The following is a 17,003-nucleotide window of genomic DNA, read 5'->3' on the forward strand; positions in this document are numbered from 1 at the left end:
ATTCCTTTTAATCCGTTCTCATTGAGTAGTTGAATACTCTCCGCTTTTACCTTCTTCTTCTTTTCCTCTTCTTCCTATTCCTTTTTCCCTTATTTTCCACTTGACCATTCCTGACTTAGAGGTGAATTAAAAATGGGATTGTTCTGAAGTTCACTCTACTAGCACTTTTTTGGTTGGTTTCTCAACCTTGGACTTAATAAGAGGAAGTCAAGTGTGACTGAATTTCAAAATGATCCTACTTCACCGATTTGGCTCTTGAATTCTTTTGGTGCTTCTTCTTCCTCTTAGCTTTGCTGTCAATTAAATCGTTTGTACATAGAGATAATTATAGTGATCCCTGCCGCCTAAACACCGATTTGGCTCTTGAATTCTTTTGGTGCTTCTTCTTCCTCCTAGCTTTGCTGTCAATTACATCGTTTGTACATAGAGATAATTATAGTGATCCCTGTTCGTTCAATAAAGAATGTTCTTTATCTCTTGAACTGGGGCATAACACTTCGAGAACAAAATCCTAATAGGGGAAATCCTACTCTTGACTTTAACTTGTAATAATAGATAGGTCAATTCCGCACAGCAAAAAAAAGTAATAATAAACGTAGGCATCAACCTGCTTTCAAGCTGTTCACAGCCAGTCAAACCTGGCCCTTATGGCTCGATTTCAGTAATAATAATAAACGTAGCTACCTGCTTTCGGGCTGTTCACAACCTATCAAACCCCCTTATGGCTGGATTTCACGAGGCCCATAGACAGTCCAGCTACGGGACATAAGACCTTGTCCCTTTACTGCGGTAGTAAGGGGACTTTTCAGTCTCATTCTGGCGGGATAAATAAGGTATATTCTATTCTACTGACCTCTTGTAAACACCACTGACGTAACATTCCCATTGTCTAGTTGGTTTTTTTTTTTTTTTTTTTTTTTTTTTTGAATATTCAATTCATAGATCCAGGAGGTCAATACAAGACTTTTTTACTCTATGAACATATGCCCTAAACCTAAAATGCTTCCTAACCGTCGAGATGTCGATCAAAAGCTGTTATCATAAATATGTACGTGCCTGATGTGGAGCTTTGAGTATGCAGATTTAATTTTATTCAAGCCAGAATGCTCGAAATTCACTACACCAGAGATATGCAGGGCCGCTATACAGGCTTTGATTCCAAGATCAAACTACTGTCTTCCTACAAGAGAACTTGTCCCAATATCTACTCATTTGTTTTATTATTAGATGTACGGCCTCCGACTATTTTATTTTCATTCCAACCTCCTAAATGAAATCTGAGAAGGTATTATTAGCAAGAAATTTATATTTATATAGAGAAAGTAGAACGTTTAAACCCTTTTTGCTCGATATATCGGTTAGGAAGCATCTTAGGGCATATGTTTATAGAGTAAAAACATCGAATCTTGTATTGACCTCCTGGATCTATGGTTTGAGTATTTCAGGTTCGGCGCATTCGAACAGTTAAAGAACCAAGCGGTGGACAGTCAAGGCAACTTATCCCCGGGTATGCGAGTGCTGTGCGGTCTCGGTGCGGGTATATGCGAGGCCATCTTTGCCGTCACCCCCATGGAAACGGTGAAGGTCAAATTTATCAACGACCAGCGGTCGCCCAACCCCCGGTTCAAGGGATTCTTTCATGGCACGGGACTGATCATCAAAGAAGAAGGTAAAGTCGCCTTAACTTTAGTTATAGAAGAAAAGGAGTGTTTTCAGCATATAAATAAATAAATGCCGTTTCTTTGTGTCATTATATCAGAACTTTGGTACTCACTGCAGCATTTTAGGATTTTCCAAATATCTCAATAATCCTAACACCCAATGTTTTCCTAACATGCTTTCACCGATCATTATGCACATTGCTAATATAAATACTGTCAAAACTTCGGAAAAGCTCAAAAAGAGTTCGCAATTCTCAGGCCTTTAAACTTCAGCCAAAGTCGCTCGAACTTTTCAATGAGATTCGATATCTTTGCCGTCACCCCCATGGAAACGGTGAAGGTCAAATTTATCAACGACCAGCGGTCGCCCAACCCCCGGTTCAAGGGATTCTTTCACGGCACGGGACTGATCATCAAAGAAGAAGGTAAAGTCGCCTTAACTTTAGTTATAGAAGAAAAGGAGTTTTTACTGTTTTCAGCATAAAAATAAATAAATAAATGCCGTTTGGCATCTTAGGGCATATGTTTATAGAGTAAAAACATCGAATCTTGTATTGACCTCCTGGATCTATGGTTTGAGTATTTAAAAAAAAAAAATCCGACCACCCTGTAGATACGCTATGGTACCTACTACGGGATGGAGTCGGATGGACTACTTCAGAGGTTTGATAGAGGGAACTGTAACGACGGATGTCTTATCGATCCGATTATTAGGTAGGTATTCATAAAAGCGTGCTCCCGTCTTAACATTATTTGGGACGTATTAATTTTGCGCTCTGCTTTAGAGATCAATTTTTCCCCGGGAGGACATAGAACCCGCGACCTACCGCTTACAAGGCAGTAGCTACCCGCGTTAATAAAAAAAAATACGACGGTGTAATTTTTTTATCACACTTGAATAAAACACGCCGTTTACGATCCTTAAAAAAATACGCTTTCCTAATCGATTTTTTTAGTTCGAAAATATTTCGCTATTCCACTTTTAGCGCCACAATCGCCCGTGTTTGAAAAACTCAAAACATGGCGGACTACTCTTACGGTGGATATCCAGAAAGGTAAAGGAAATTTTCTTTCTGATTTGACCTAAAATGGCCCGATTATTTGCTATCAAACTCTCTTTTTATCAATCCGGAAGCCCCTGAAATGATTCTAACATCACTTCCACTTTTTACCGTCTATTTTCAGCAATTTTCCTTGCGTCTTAAAACGAGGGGGCTTAACCTGTACGACACACATGATATTTTGGGACTCAAGAAAATCCACTTTTATGTCCTAAAGAACATTTTCAGTGATGTTGAGACCACCATAGAGATGAGGGTTGATGACAATTAGCACAGACTTATGAATTAGCTTGTAGTTCATATCTCAAACTTGCCAGTTGTGGGTCCCTCCTTAGATCCTATCTCAGGGTCAGGGCTGGATTTAGCTCCCCACCAAATCAAAACCAACTCACTGGACACCTTTACACCTTTCATCTTTGCCTTTGATAAGCTCAGAGCCTTGAAATTCAGCTATCAGAACAAAGAATTGAAACTCAGCTTTCCGAATAATAGATCATATCTCAAACTTGCCAGTTGTGGGTCCCTCCTTAGATCCTATCTCAGGGTCAGGGCTGGATTTAGCTCCCCACCAAATCAAAACCATCTCACTGGACACCTTTCATCTTTACCTTTGATAAGCTCAAAGCCTTGAAATTCAGCTATCAGAACAAAGAATTGAAACTCAGCTATCCAAATAATGGAGATAATGGGCAATTTAATGGTTATTTTACAGATATGGAAGGAACCAAAAAACCTTGCCTACGGAACCCCCTTACACTGCATTTGTCGGAAACTTGCCTAATGGAATCACTCAAGGAGATGTTGAACGATTCTTCCCTGAACAAAAGGTAAAGAACACAATAGTGTCCCCAGATGACAAGCAATTGGCTTTCAAAGCCCCAGATTAATACCTACACCTTGATAAACTTTATGACTTGACTTGGAGTTGAACCATTAACCTCCAGCTGCAAAGTTCACTGTGCTAACCACCACACCACTAAGGTTGGTAAAGAAATGAAAATTCCATTGAAAATGTAATAAGAGGTCCTAAACTTTTTCTTGCTCGTGGTTGATAATCAGGTTCTGGCTTTTGCTGGATGAGATTAATGTGGGTAGCTTGACTGTTGCCAAGTTAAGGGTATTATGTCAAAGCGGTCTCTTCCTGATCCCTTATGTGCCGCCTTACACTGCATTTGTCGGAAACTTGCCTAATGGAATCACTCAAGGAGATGTTGAACGATTCTTCCCTGAACAAAAGGTAAAGAACATAATAGTGTCCCCAGATGACAAGCAATTGGCTTTCTAAGCTAATAGTTTGGCAATTGGCTTTCATAGCTAATAGCGCAGAATAGTCAAACTATTCTGGGCTTTTGGTACTATTCAAATTCAGGGAAGTAGTAGATCTATACCCAAGACACCAAGAGAACTTTGATCTTAGTCCAAGTTTAATTCTTGGATTAATTAACCTCTACCTTGGAATCTAAATGTTTGATTTCAAACTTTTTATCCAATGACATCACTCAAGCCAAGTTTAAACTGAGATACTTGGTAATATTTTGAGATGAGTCTACCTACTTGAAATTTACCTAAGTATGTTCATCTAATTTTATGTTTTCAGTTAGTGAGTGTAAGACTAGTTAAAGACAAAGAAACTGATCGGTTCAAGGGCTTTTGTTATGTTGAATTTGTTGATGTGGAAAACCTGAGGCAAGCCTTGCTGAAAGATGGCCGCATCACAGTGGATGGCCTTCAAGTGCGACTGGACATTGCTGATGGGAAGAGGAATGACAACAAGGGTGGTTTCAACAACAAGCAGAACCGTGGTGGTGGAAGCGGAGGCATGGGTGGTAATAAATATAATCAGCACCAAGGTGAGAGCCTTCTGTGTGTTTGATTAGCTTTCTATTTTCTTGTTTAGTTTTAATCATTGTGGGTTTCATAAATGACAGAGTTTAATATATTTTAAAATAGATAATGGGGGAAAAATTAATAGTCCAATAGTTAGTTTCACCAATTACTTGCAAGATTTCACTAATGGGGAAAAAAAATTATCTGTCCATAAAGGGAGTCTCTAAATAAATTAATGCCATAGGCAAACCCCACCCTTACCAAGGTGAGAGCCTTCTGTGTGTTTGATTAGCTTTCTATTTTCTTGTTTAGTTTTAATCATTGTGGGTTTCATAAATGACAGAGTTGAATATTTCTTAAAATAGATAAAAGGGGAAAAATTAATAGTCCAATCGTTAGTTTCACCAATTACTTGCAAGATTTCACCAATGGGGAAAAAATTATCTGTCCATAAAGGGAGTCTCTAAATAAGTTAATGCCATAGGCAAACCCCACCCTTGATCAAACTTTATTTTATTATTCCATAACTTCCATTGAGGTTTAGATAAGGGGTAATGTCTCCTTATTTCTCTAATAATATGTTTCAAAATTTGTTATGTACTAGCTATATTATTTGAAATAAAGAGATGTAAATGTTAAAAAAAAGTTCTGTAATTAAAGTTTGATTAAATCGTTTAATAATATAAATAATTGTGGTTCTCGAGATAGAGCGATCAGTGTGTGAAATGTGAATGAGTGAATGGATCTTGTTCTTATAATATAAGATTTAAATGAGTCATGTAAATATTTTTTAATCGTTTGCAAACACCTTTGGTTCATTTAGATCTAGAGTTGCCATTTTTTAACCATACAAAATTGTAGATTTCATACTAAGCACAGCTATACCAACTAAAATCAGATAAAAATAAAATTAACATTCCCGTCCAGTTGGTTGGGTAGAATTAATTGGATTTGTAGCTGTACAGAAGTGCGTTTTGTCCAGTTAGTTAAAATGATGGATACGATTAACGAGACCTTAGACTGCTTTGGTAAGGGGACTTTTCAGTCCTATGCGGGCAGGATGAACAAGGTCTACGTTCCAAAATAAAATAGAATATTCTTATCAAGACAATTTTGATTAAGGTGTTTTAAATTGGTGAGCTTTCAATGTCACTCAGGACATCATCTTCAGACCAAGATAGATGTTGACTCTATCACAGCAAGACTTCTGATGTCCTGAGTGCCATCAAAAGCTCACCAATTTAAAACATCTTAATCAAAATTGTCTTGATAAGAATATTCTTATTTTTTATCTGATTTTAATTTTAAATATTTCTTACGATTATTAAAAACATTTTTATTTTATACCAACTAACCTTGATGTATTTTATATTTGCAGGTGGCAGCTTCAACCGAGACAATATGAGGAACAATTCCCGTGGAGGTGGTGCCTCTAGTGGTGGTGGATTCAATGATTTTAGCCGTGGAGGTGAGGGTATGGACATATCCTTTTCTGCTATCTTATGTTATTCTAATTTTAACAAATTGAGGGGGGTAACCAAAATTATGGGTTCAGTGTTTGTTGTTTCACTCTTTTTACTAAAAATGAGTGTTTTTTTTTATATGCAATAAGTCCCCTCTGGAATGACTTGGTAAAACTTCAGAGGGGTGTGTCCTGTCCCAAAAACAAGTGTCCCTAGAAATACTTTTTAGTTAATTATCTTATTTAATATTATTGCAACCATTTTCACAACTGGGCCCCTCTTTCTAGTTTGTAGCTAAGTTCTAAAGAGCTAAATTCTTCAGCCAAATAAGGAGGGAGTTATTCACTCTGAAACTTTCCTCTAATCTATCAAAATACAAAGTAATCCCTTTAATTCAATATATCGAAATTTACTTTAAATTTTATTGATTTAAAATAAAAAGCTAATTCTTGGTCTTCTTTTCTTCTTACAGGTCCTGGAGGTTTTAGAAATAATAATGGCCCCAATAGAAGTAACTCAATGAATGATCATGGGTACAATTCAATGCGACAAGACAATAGAGGTGAGTGTAAGTACATCAACCAAATATCCTGGGATTTTTATTTTCTTTTCTTTTTTACTATCATCTTGATACCTATTACATACATATTTAGGTAATCCCAACACTATCTAAATAATAATAATAATAAATAAAAAAAATGCCAGACTCATGGTATCTAATATAGGATAGAGTAATCATGTTCAAAATATGTTATTTCTCTTTCCCGCCTGGGGCGGATTTTATCCTGATGGTATAATGTTCGTTCTCGGAACGGCTGGCTTTCTCCTATCCTGTCTTCTTTCTCTCTTTGATTTCGGGACGATAGGACCATAGCAGTTACAGTTCCCTCTGTCAAACCTCTTAAAAAAATAATAATAATAAAAAAAAATTAATCCCTGCTCCTTCCGAGTCCTGCAATGATCCATCTGTGTAGACGTGCAGCCAATGTTCTGCCGGGTATTTACTGTTGATAGTTGACAGGGCTATGTTTTTCGCTACGTGGGGAGCGACTTTGTCTTTCTTGAATCCTTCATCAAGGAAGGTGCAATAAAGGGAAAGATTGATTTTTTTTTCAACAAAATTACAGTATTTATTTATAAAATTCACGAGAGCTTTACTTCATTTTTACATTGTACACAGCCTTATTCTAAGCTACTAGAATGGACATGGAACGTAATAAAGTTGTGGCTTCACGGTACACAGTTTAAACATCTGCTGGTTCCTGTTTGATTTTGGGCGAGATGTTCTTCTTTGCAAAAAGTTGCAACTGCTTCTTCTTTTTCATGCTCTTCAACTGAGCTGCTGGGCTGGTAGTCTGGAAACAAGAGAGCCGATATTTTTTATTGATAGCTGTTGTTTGACAATTGAACCTCAGAAAAAAATAGAAGGCAAGTACTGGTAAGCTCCTATGCCAAGGCAAAAAGCACAACCAAGGCAGATGTGGTAAGGAGACCCATCAGTCTCCTTTTTTATTGTCAGCAATTCTACTCCTTTCAGATTAGCAGTATAAATTATTATTATTATTATTATTATTATTATTATTATTATTATTATTATTATTTCATTTTCACTTTACTTTTCTTTTGTTTTTCAGGGAACCGAGGTAACTACGGTAACTTTGACAACCAACACAGGGGAGGTCCTGGTGGGGGCATGGGAGGTGGAAGTGGTCGGATGAGACAGGGAGGTCCTCCTGATCATGGTTACCGAGACCAGCCGAGACCTCGGAACACACATTCAGAATATATGCCACCTCCTCCAGGTAAATAACATGATCATAATACTCAAATATTCTTGGGATTTTTTCTTTAAATTAATACTTCCATAAAATGGGGAGAAAAAGAAAAAAAAAAATTTTTTGGGTTTTTTTTTTAAAATAAATACTTCAAAAAAAGGGGGAAAAAAAAAAAAAAAAAAAAAAAAAAAAAAAAACAAGCCAGTTAGCTGAAGTGCTAGATTCCTGACTGGGGCAAACTTAATATTATAAATCTAAACAGATACCTACGGTTTTTCTTTGAATGGACTTTCTCCTGTTTTTTTTTATTTATTATTATTATTATTTTTTAATGATGAGTGTTTCACCGCCGTTTTTATTTCGTAGCAATGAAACAACTGCTACATTGAATGCAAGTGGTCTGTGTTGTAGCATGCCCATCCCGTAGTATGCCTCTCATCCGATAGACGAGAAGAGACACAATACTCCCCATTTAGGTGCTGGGTCAACACAAGAACAAGAACACCAGAAAGGGGGATTCGAACCCAGGACATTCTGCATGGCAAGCAAGCGCGTTTCTTTGATTTTGGGATGATAAGAACTCTTTTGTCATAATTCCCTCTAACAAACAACTTCTTTATCTTTTCAGCTGACACTACTGGTCGACCGCGACTGGTGCTGGCACCTCGCACCAAGCCAGACCCTGTCAACCAGCTGGCGGAAACTCTGGACCGCTCCAAAATATTTGGAAATGCCAAACCCCGAGAGGAAAAACTAGCAGAGAAGGGAGCTGGCTCTGGTGGCGAAGAGAGGGCTGGGAAGTCTGAATCCGAGCAGTGAAATACACGAGAAGAGTGAGTCGATCAGATCAGGAACGGTCTCATGTGAGAAACGGAGACAAATTTGGCACTTAATGCTTTTAAAACATCTGATTTTTCTTCTAATTATTCCCATTGGAATGCAAGAACACAACTGTTTTCTTTTCCAGTGCAGGTCGATTTGTGTACCCAGTATTTAGGTTTAAAATCAGATGGGGAAAATTCTTTCTAAAAGTAATTGCAGGTGGTGGGTTGTGACTAAAGAGTGTAAAAGTATTGAGATTTTTTTTTGTTCCCTTGAATCCAGGTTGTTATTTTACTGCATAGAAGTGGCGTGTGACAAGTGATTTATGACTTAAAAGCAATCAAGGTTTACTGTAATATTAATACATGATTGAGCTGTGTACATTTGTACAGTAGGTACCTATAATACGGCGTGTGACAAGTGATTTATGACTTAAAAGCAATCAAGGTTTACTGTAATATTAATACATGATTGAGCTGTGTACATTTGTACAGTACCTAGGTACCTATAATATGTGGCTTTACCTATGAAGGGTAAAGGGACTTTTCAGTCCCATTCAGGCAAGATAAACAAGGTGTATTCTATTCTATGAGGTGGTCTACAGGTGTATGCTAGGGCACATCTCCTATAATACGTGGCTTTGCCTATGAAGGGTAAAGGGACTTTTCAGTCCCATTCAGGCAAGATAAACAAGGTGTATTCTATTCTATGAGCTGGTCTACAGGTGTATGCTAGGGCACATCCAAAAGAGCACCTGTATAAAATGAGATTTAAATAATAACTAAAACAAGTTCGTGAGTTAAAGTATGACTTGGTTAATTTTGCGGTATCCTGTTTCCTTGGTTGAGAATTTAATAAGCTGAACTACCCCATTTCATGTATGTAAATTTTCAAGAGATGAATTTCAATTAACATAAAAAAGCAAGTAAATTATGGAATTTTTCAATGTGTTAAGCATGAATGCTCATCACTTTTTTGCGGTATCCTGTTTCCTTGGTTGAGAATTTAATAAGCTGAACTACCCCATTTCATGTATGTAAATTTTCAAGAGATGAATTTCATTTAACATAAAAAAGCAAGTAATTTATGGAATTTTTCAATGTGTTAAGCATGAATGCTCATCACTCATCACAAATGTCATCCCCAGATTAATACCTACACCTTGATAAACTTTATGACTTGACTTGGAGTTGAACCATTAACCTCCAGCTGCAAAGTTCACTGTGCTAATCACCACACCACTAAGGTTGGTAAAGAAATGAAAATTTCATTGAAAATGTAATAAGAGGTCCTAAACTTTTTCTTGCTCGTGGTTGATAATCAGGTTCTGGCTTTTGCTGGATGAGATTAATGTTAGTAGCTTGACTGTTGCCAAGTTAAGGGTATATGTCAAGGCGGTCTCTTCCTGATCCCTTATGTGCCACGTCCATTTCAGTTTAGGACTATTGCACTGCAAGTTAAGGGTAAAACTCCCATTGCTTTGTGTTGTGAGAAGACCTCAAGCCACAATGTTACACCCTTAAAGTCTAAAACAGTTTTCTTTTTGGAAATGGTCAAAATAGTATTAGTTTTCCTCAGGCTATTAATATTGGAATTTCCTAATTTATTGCTCAAAAAAGGCAGAAAATAAATAGCTCCTTTGACATTTTCAATAGTCTATGTTGCTATTCCTTCTTTTGTATGTTTCCTGCAGAGTTGATATAAGATGACAAACTAATAGACAATGAAAAATGAGAGGTCTAGGTGCTTTGTTGGTGTCCTGGATGTGACAGGTAATATGGATTATGGTTTAAATGTTTTTGAGCATTGATAACCTCATCAAATTAAATGTATTTTATTTTTCTCTCTCCCTTTTCCCACTGTTTGAGCCAAACCGATTTTCCTCATAACCACCTTTTTTATGTATTAAAAAAAATGTTTAGAATTTTTGTAATAGACTTTTTTCTCTCTCAATTTGTAAAATAAAGCTAATAAACTACTATTATTATTTGTTTAATATAAAACAGACTAAACATTGTGATTTTTTTTTCTTTTTCTAGTTAGTACCTAGGGCTACAAGTGTTTTTGCATTGACAAATAAGGATCTGGAAAGGATTTGTGATCCGAAAAGAAATACCTATAAAGGGAAAGATGTTGTTGTTGTTGTTGTTGTTGTTGTTTACAAATGTCTGGAATTTTGACTATTAGGCCATTTTCCTACGCACGTCCCAATACTTTTCTACAATATCATTGCTGGCTTCCAAGGCTGGACAGGAATTTAGATGGGTCTGATTCATAGGAGTATTTAAGGAGCAGAGAGGACAGTTCGGAGAGTCTTTAATTTTGATTTTGTGGAGGTGTTCAGCCAAACAGTCGTGCCCTGTGAGTAGCCGGAAATGAGCAACCGCCGCCTTCCTAGGAAGGTTTGGAACAGAGTCTGATTTTTGACTAGAGGACGCCACTCTGATTCATAGGAGTATTTAAGGAGCAGAGAGGACAGTTAGGAGAGTCTTTAATTTTGATTTTGTGGAGGTGTTCAGCCAAACAGTCATGCCCTGTGAGTAGCCGGAAATGAGCAACCGCCGCCTTCCTAGGAAGGAACAGAGTCTGGATTTTTGACTAGAGGACACCACTTTTTTCCTTCACTCTCAGCTCGAATCCATTTAGTAGGTTCTTTGTTGACGCGGGATTTTATGAGTCTTTTAGTTGATTCAAAAGTGGGTTTGGGAGTTGTAATGCTTTTGATTTTAGTACCTTTTTTCGGCAAGATAGTCAGCCTTTTCATTTCCTTGCAACCCGCAATGAGAGGGGACCCATTGTAAAGCCACAGTTTTCTTCATGTTCGCTAGCTGTCTTATGAACCCGCAATGAGAGGGGACCCATTGTAAAGCCACAGTTTTCTTCATGTTCGCTAGCTGTCTTATGATGTTGCGGATTTCTCTAACTTGAGAGCAGGGGTTGTCATCATAACTTATTATTGCTTGGATGGCTGCTTTCAAGTCTGATAAAATGACGACATTATCAAAGTGCGATGTTCTACCTAGACAATGATCTAAGGATTCTAAGGCAATTTTAATAGCTGTAATCTCACCATCATAATTTGTTGAGTATTTGCCTAGGTTTTTATAAAATGAGAAGAGCTCGCATTTAATCCCTGCTAGCCAGCCTAGTTAGCTTAGTTGTAGAGGTTGCTGATTCAGCCAGGGATTTTCTTGTTCTTCTTGGAGACATGTTCACTGTGTTGATCTCTTTAAACAAACCTGTAAAAAAGCATGTTACAAAAACATAAATGATAGCTACTTCAGTTTGACAAAGTCCAGCTCAATTCCTAATGAGTCTTGATGTCAGGGATTACTGTACTTGTTCAGAAGTCACATCAATGAAAAAGTGCCACAAAAAGAAGCTGTCCTAAATGAGCAGTGACCTGACCAGTGTTTTAGGAATGTCAGGGATTACTGTACTTGTTCAGAAGTCACATCAATGCCACAAAAAGAAGCTGTCCTAAATGAGCAGTGACCAGTGTTATAATGTTAGGTTAAACACAAAAAGGAGATTCCTTTTTGTCATGGCTTCTGAATAATTACTGGGATTACCAAGTCAGTGACTGTCTTAGGATTGGGATCAATCCAGGGTTTAACAGATACTGAGACAGCCTCAAGTGTCAACTGGCACAACATTACAGTGACTGTCTTAGGATTGGGATCAATCCAGGGTTTAACAGATACTGAGACAGCCTCAAGTGTCAACTGGCACAACATTACTTACTGCTTACTGTTCCTTTCCTACAAGATGGCATTTACTGAAAAGGTTGAGGTAAATATGTTGTTTGTCATGTACTTACCAAAGTCAAAGAATTCTACTCTTTCTCCCTTCTTTTATGGACAATATGAAAGGTATCTTCCTTTAATAAATATTCAAATTATACTGTATTATTTAATTCAAAAATATTAATGAAAGAAAGAAAAAAAAGTACTAGGGAGATGGGTTCACCGCTGTGCCATGCTGGTATTATTTATTTTATTTCGAAATTTAAAATTACCCGCGCCTGCAACATTCATCTAATTTTTTGAGGTTAGCTAGTAGGCGTATTTTTTTACGTGAATAAAAAATGACGAAAAAGTCGTGTGATGTTATCCTCGTTTACTTTCTATTTAACCTATTCCTATTTTAAAAGCCCGTTCCCTATTCTTATCGTTTCACCCGATTTTCTTTCAATGTCCTGTGGGCAATGTAATAATGAGTGTTCTTACTACACGACACGATTTTTTTCTGAACGACACAAAATGCTCTTACCAAAGTCAAAGAATTCTACTCTTTCTCCCTTCTTTTATGGACAATATGAAAGGTATCTTCCTTTAATAAATATTCAAATTATAATGTATTATTTAATTCAAAAATATTAATGAAAGAAAGAAAAAAAAGTACTAGGGAGATGGGTTCTTGGTTCTTGGGTTCACCCGTTCACCGCTGTGCCATGCTGGATAATTTATTTTATTTCGAAATTTAAAATTACCCGCGCCTGCAACATTCATCTAATTTTTTGAGGTTAGCTTGTAGGCGTATTTTTTTTATGTGAATAAAAAATGACGAAAAAGTCGTGTGATGTTATCCTCGTTTACTTTCTATTATGCTGAGATCGGCAATGCTTGAGTTATAGTCGCCCATGTTGATGTCCTTCTGAGGCAGATTGTGCTCCCAGTCGAGGATAGTATCGTGTAGGGTGCCCCGACAAGGTCGGAACCCCCGGTATGGGCAGGGAATGTTGAGGTTCTTCTGGCCCACGGAATTTGTGGCCGATTTGCGAACGAATTGTCTGTAAGATAGAATGGAATATACCCTTATGAAACAAGGGGTACAAGAAACAAACACATGTGACTATTGTCCACTTGTGTACCTAAATGTTGGCCTACCTACCTAAAACAAGTACTGAAGGGTGGTAGAAAGGAGTACATAAAAGGGCCCGGGAGAGAGGGATAGAGAGATAGGGAAAGAGGAGGGAGTAAAAGAAAGAATACAAAATACTAATAAAATAAATTTAAAAAAAAACTTTTTTTTTTAATCCCACCAAAGAGAACCAGAAATCAAGTGCAATGATTTATGCTGTGAGGAAGGACAGGTAGTCCCATTATTTGAACAGTTTTAGCTTTATATTTATAGCCTCACTTTATTACCTTGCTGCTAGCTGCTAACTGTATACCTGTAACATCTAGTTAATAAAGAAAAAGAAGAGACAACTTATTTCAATAAGTTTCCACATACCACTCACCTTTCACACTTATTGCACTGGTCCACATACATGTTCCCATGTAATTCAGCCAGATATTTCCGACTCAGACCCGATCTCAAATGCAGGCCATCAATGTTCTGGCTCACAACATAGTGGACTTTGCCCTGATTCACCAGCTCCAAGATAGCCATGTGAGTCACAGTGGGAACAGCATCGTCAAACGAGATGTTGACTTTGGGCTTGATTCCCTTCTTTTCCAGGGTCCAAACACCATTTGGTCCTCTGAAAGAAAAAAAAGGGGGTTTTCTAATTTGGATTTTTTTTTCAATGCCATTTCCTAACAAGCTACTCTCATCAGGGCCTAAATCCAAGATTTCAGCAAGGAGGCCCAAAGTTGAGACAATGACTTAGGCAAGGGGATCTGGCCCAGGCATTATTTATCAGTTCATGACACTTTTTTTTATGGAAGGATCTTCACTATTTAGTGAGCTCTTCCACCCTCCTTCTCCAATAATGAGGACCACTAATAATAATAATAATTATTATAACATTTTTTTTTTAATTATTATTTTTTTATTTAGGTAGGTACCTACCTGAAGTCTGGTATTCCAGCTGATGTACTTATGCCTGCACCAGTGTGTAGTACAACATGTTTGGCTTTGTCTATCCATTCACTGAGCACCTTGATTTTCTTGTCAAAATCTTCTTTTGAGTCAAAAGTCTGAAATATAAAAGGTCTCAACTGTAGAGGGATTTGTGGCAATAGTGGAGGCCTTACAACTCCAAAATCAAAGAGAGATGGCAGGATAGATCAGGAGAAAGCCAGCTCTTCCAAGTTCCAAGAAAGATATCTGTCTTTCTTGGTTCCTTATCAGCTGTCTAGAACTAGGATAAAGTTTACCCTTGGCTCAAATCATACCCACATCTTAGCACTTACAAGGCAAGCACTTTACCTTTAATTTATTTCAAGAATTTGCCCTAGGTTCAAGGAATAATAAAATCATGTTGATGAATAACTCACTTCTGCAAGACCAAGCTTCCCTTTATTTTCATAGGGTGACAAACCTTCTGCATAATTACACGACATTGTTCATTATTAGGGTACGTAGAGTTGGGATATTTAACTGCCTGGGTTTAAAACTGATTAAAAGTGTTTTTAGGTGTTAAATATGTTAAAATCCATTAAAAAAATAAAAATTGAAGAAAAATTCAACTTCTGCTGAAAACCCGGATTTGTTAAGATTTTTTAAAATTTCCCGGGGTTATTTTTTTTTTGTTTACAAAAAAAGGACAGTTCACATGATCAACGAAAAAAATCGATTATCGAAGTGAACTTATCGATTATTGAATAATCGATACTCGATTAATCGATTCTGCAAATCGGCACTGCGGCACTCGTACGTAAAGTTCTAGTTGGTGAGGATCATTTTTCCTTTTTTTCCTAAAAAAAAAAAATTGCAGTAAAATCCAACTGCTCGAACACCATTCATCCTTTATCTTTTTTATCTATTAGTTTCTAGATTGTTACCTTTTATCAATAGTTTCTCATGTATAGCCTCCTATTTGCTACCTTGTTGATGGCTTACTGAAGATTGAACTAGGAGCAGGCTTCAAGTGTCAGGTCAAATCATTTTCCTGGTACCTTCCTTGCCTTTCACATTTGTGGAAAGCAGTTCATTATGGATCAGCTCATTCGGGGTTCATTTGGGTAAGTTAACACCTATAATTTGTTTCTGAAAGAACCTCATGCTGGTTACACGTCAAAAAACATTGAACTGTCTCTCAATGTTTTGTGCACAAGGTATGAAAATTTTGCAATTCTCTTGTGGAATAGCCCTCTGTCCTCTGGGTATTTACTCATATGAATTTACATTTGAGTACTTAGGGCAAGGGGCTTATTCCATGAACAACTTCAAACTCCAGGGCATTTTTTCCCCTCAGGAATTCAGTGTTCAAGCACATTTGTCATTCGAAATATTCCCTGAGTGCTCTCAAGCTAGTCATTTTGAAATGTCACCATGGTGTTCAGCAGTACCGCACCATCAGTCAACTATCTCGATCTTCATGTGATAAACAGCTGTTCATGTACAGGAGAATACCATTGTATTCTACTCCTGTACATCGGGGATATGCTATGGTAGTTGCCAAAGTCTTGAAAGGTGTTTTGGATAATTGTTCTCGCCACTACAGGAAAAGTAATTGTGAAATTATGACTTTTACCTCACTGTAACCGTTTGAACTCCATGAAACAATAATTTTAATGGATATCAGTGAATCAGACTCAACATAATATGATACAATTTTGTTGATGATACCCCTTATTTAAGGTGATTATGATTGCAAAGGTAGAGGTACCCTGCAGTTTACTATCATCAGATAGCAACAGTATAATATTTTAACTCCCACAAAATTTACATATTATGTATAAGACAATTGTATTTTTCCTTAATCAGATCCACTACATATTTTAGGTTTTTGGTGTTTGGAAGATGGATAGTCGCCAGGAGCCTTTGTCCCAATAGTGTTCTTTCGGTCAAAGTACTTAGAACGAATTCTAGGTCAGTATTGAGAACTTGACCAATGAAGATCTCTGACATATGGCATTGGGATTTAAAAGTAGAAGAAATAATTCCACTGAACACAGAACAATAAAATTACGTTTACTCGTACTAGAGATATCTAGGCACCTATTTATTACTGAGAAGTTAATAATTACAGTCACGGATCTGTAACCTGTAATCAGCTGATTGTGTAGGATGTGACCTTTTCCTAACAAACAGAATAGTACGCAAGTACATGCACCATTTGTACCTTATTCATTAAGGTGGATTTCCACCAACGCGACCTCTGTCGTGCGACAAAATCGCGCGACAACGTCGCGCGACGTGACCTGTTAAAAATTAAAGCACTCCCCGACAAAATCGCGCGACGTGACCTGTTTTCACTGGCAATTAAAAAATGTTTTGATTTATTTTTTTTTTTAAGCTGTGTATTCAACGTGATATAGGGTGATAAAAATTATAAAAAAAAAATTAAATTTTTATTAAAATTAAAGCACTCCCACTCATAATAAAAAACAAACTAAAATGAAGAGTCGCGCGACACGTTTCCACTGGCATTGCTACGCGACATTCCTTTGATCCGGACCGACTTTCATCGGATAGAAGTCGCATGGTCGCACGACTTTT

The 17,003-nt window shown here is 37.2% G+C and overlaps 3 protein-coding genes and 3 long non-coding RNA genes across 11 annotated transcripts; 3 read left to right on the forward strand and 3 right to left on the reverse strand.

The window, feature by feature from the left end:
* The first annotated feature begins 2,608 nt into the window (after nt 1-2,608).
* LOC103508862 (eukaryotic translation initiation factor 4H-like) lies at nt 2,609-8,918 on the forward strand. 6 transcript variants are annotated; one of them, XM_017443947.2, is made up of 7 exons: nt 2,609-2,716; nt 3,435-3,549; nt 4,320-4,572; nt 5,928-6,023; nt 6,485-6,580; nt 7,647-7,814; nt 8,416-8,918. In XM_017443947.2, exons 1-7 carry the CDS (start codon nt 2,682-2,684, stop codon nt 8,604-8,606), a joined length of 954 nt encoding a protein of 317 aa, XP_017299436.1. In that variant the 5' UTR covers nt 2,609-2,681; the 3' UTR covers nt 8,607-8,918. The 6 variants fall into 6 exon arrangements, with proteins under 6 accessions (XP_017299436.1, XP_008471660.1, XP_008471661.1 ...); XM_008473438.3 differs by having other exon boundaries at nt 6,485-6,574; XM_008473439.3 differs by having other exon boundaries at nt 5,928-6,017.
* Nucleotides 3,599-10,615, reverse strand: LOC113467270. Its single transcript, XR_003391412.1, has 2 exons — nt 10,034-10,615; nt 3,599-3,882 (listed from the first exon to the last, which is right to left on the reverse strand). It is a non-coding gene; the product is annotated as an uncharacterized LOC113467270 (long non-coding RNA).
* Nucleotides 9,030-9,481, forward strand: LOC113467271. Its single transcript, XR_003391413.1, has 2 exons — nt 9,030-9,202; nt 9,323-9,481. It is a non-coding gene; the product is annotated as an uncharacterized LOC113467271 (long non-coding RNA).
* Nucleotides 10,616-11,774: 1,159 nt separating the features above from the next.
* On the reverse strand, nt 11,775-12,589 carry LOC113467269. The gene is made up of 2 exons (XR_003391411.1): nt 12,430-12,589; nt 11,775-11,848 (listed from the first exon to the last, which is right to left on the reverse strand). It is a non-coding gene; the product is annotated as an uncharacterized LOC113467269 (long non-coding RNA).
* Nucleotides 12,590-13,193: 604 nt separating this feature from the next.
* LOC103508869 (NAD-dependent protein deacetylase Sirt6-like) lies at nt 13,194-15,028 on the reverse strand. The gene is made up of 4 exons (XM_008473447.2): nt 14,837-15,028; nt 14,409-14,536; nt 13,855-14,097; nt 13,194-13,401 (listed from the first exon to the last, which is right to left on the reverse strand). The coding sequence occupies exons 1-4, from the start codon at nt 14,900-14,902 to the stop codon at nt 13,194-13,196; spliced, it is 645 nt and encodes a 214-aa protein (XP_008471669.1). The 5' UTR covers nt 14,903-15,028.
* Nucleotides 15,029-15,247: 219 nt separating this feature from the next.
* Nucleotides 15,248-16,045, forward strand: LOC103508870. Its single transcript, XM_008473448.2, has 2 exons — nt 15,248-15,523; nt 15,757-16,045. Exons 1-2 carry the CDS (start codon nt 15,495-15,497, stop codon nt 16,043-16,045), a joined length of 318 nt encoding a protein of 105 aa, XP_008471670.1. The 5' UTR covers nt 15,248-15,494.
* Nucleotides 16,046-17,003: the final 958 nt, after the last annotated feature.

The sequence above is a fragment of the Diaphorina citri genome, unplaced genomic scaffold (genome assembly GCF_000475195.1).
Source record: "Diaphorina citri unplaced genomic scaffold, Diaci psyllid genome assembly version 1.1 scaffold442, whole genome shotgun sequence".
Lineage (NCBI taxonomy): Eukaryota > Metazoa > Arthropoda > Insecta > Hemiptera > Psyllidae > Diaphorina > Diaphorina citri.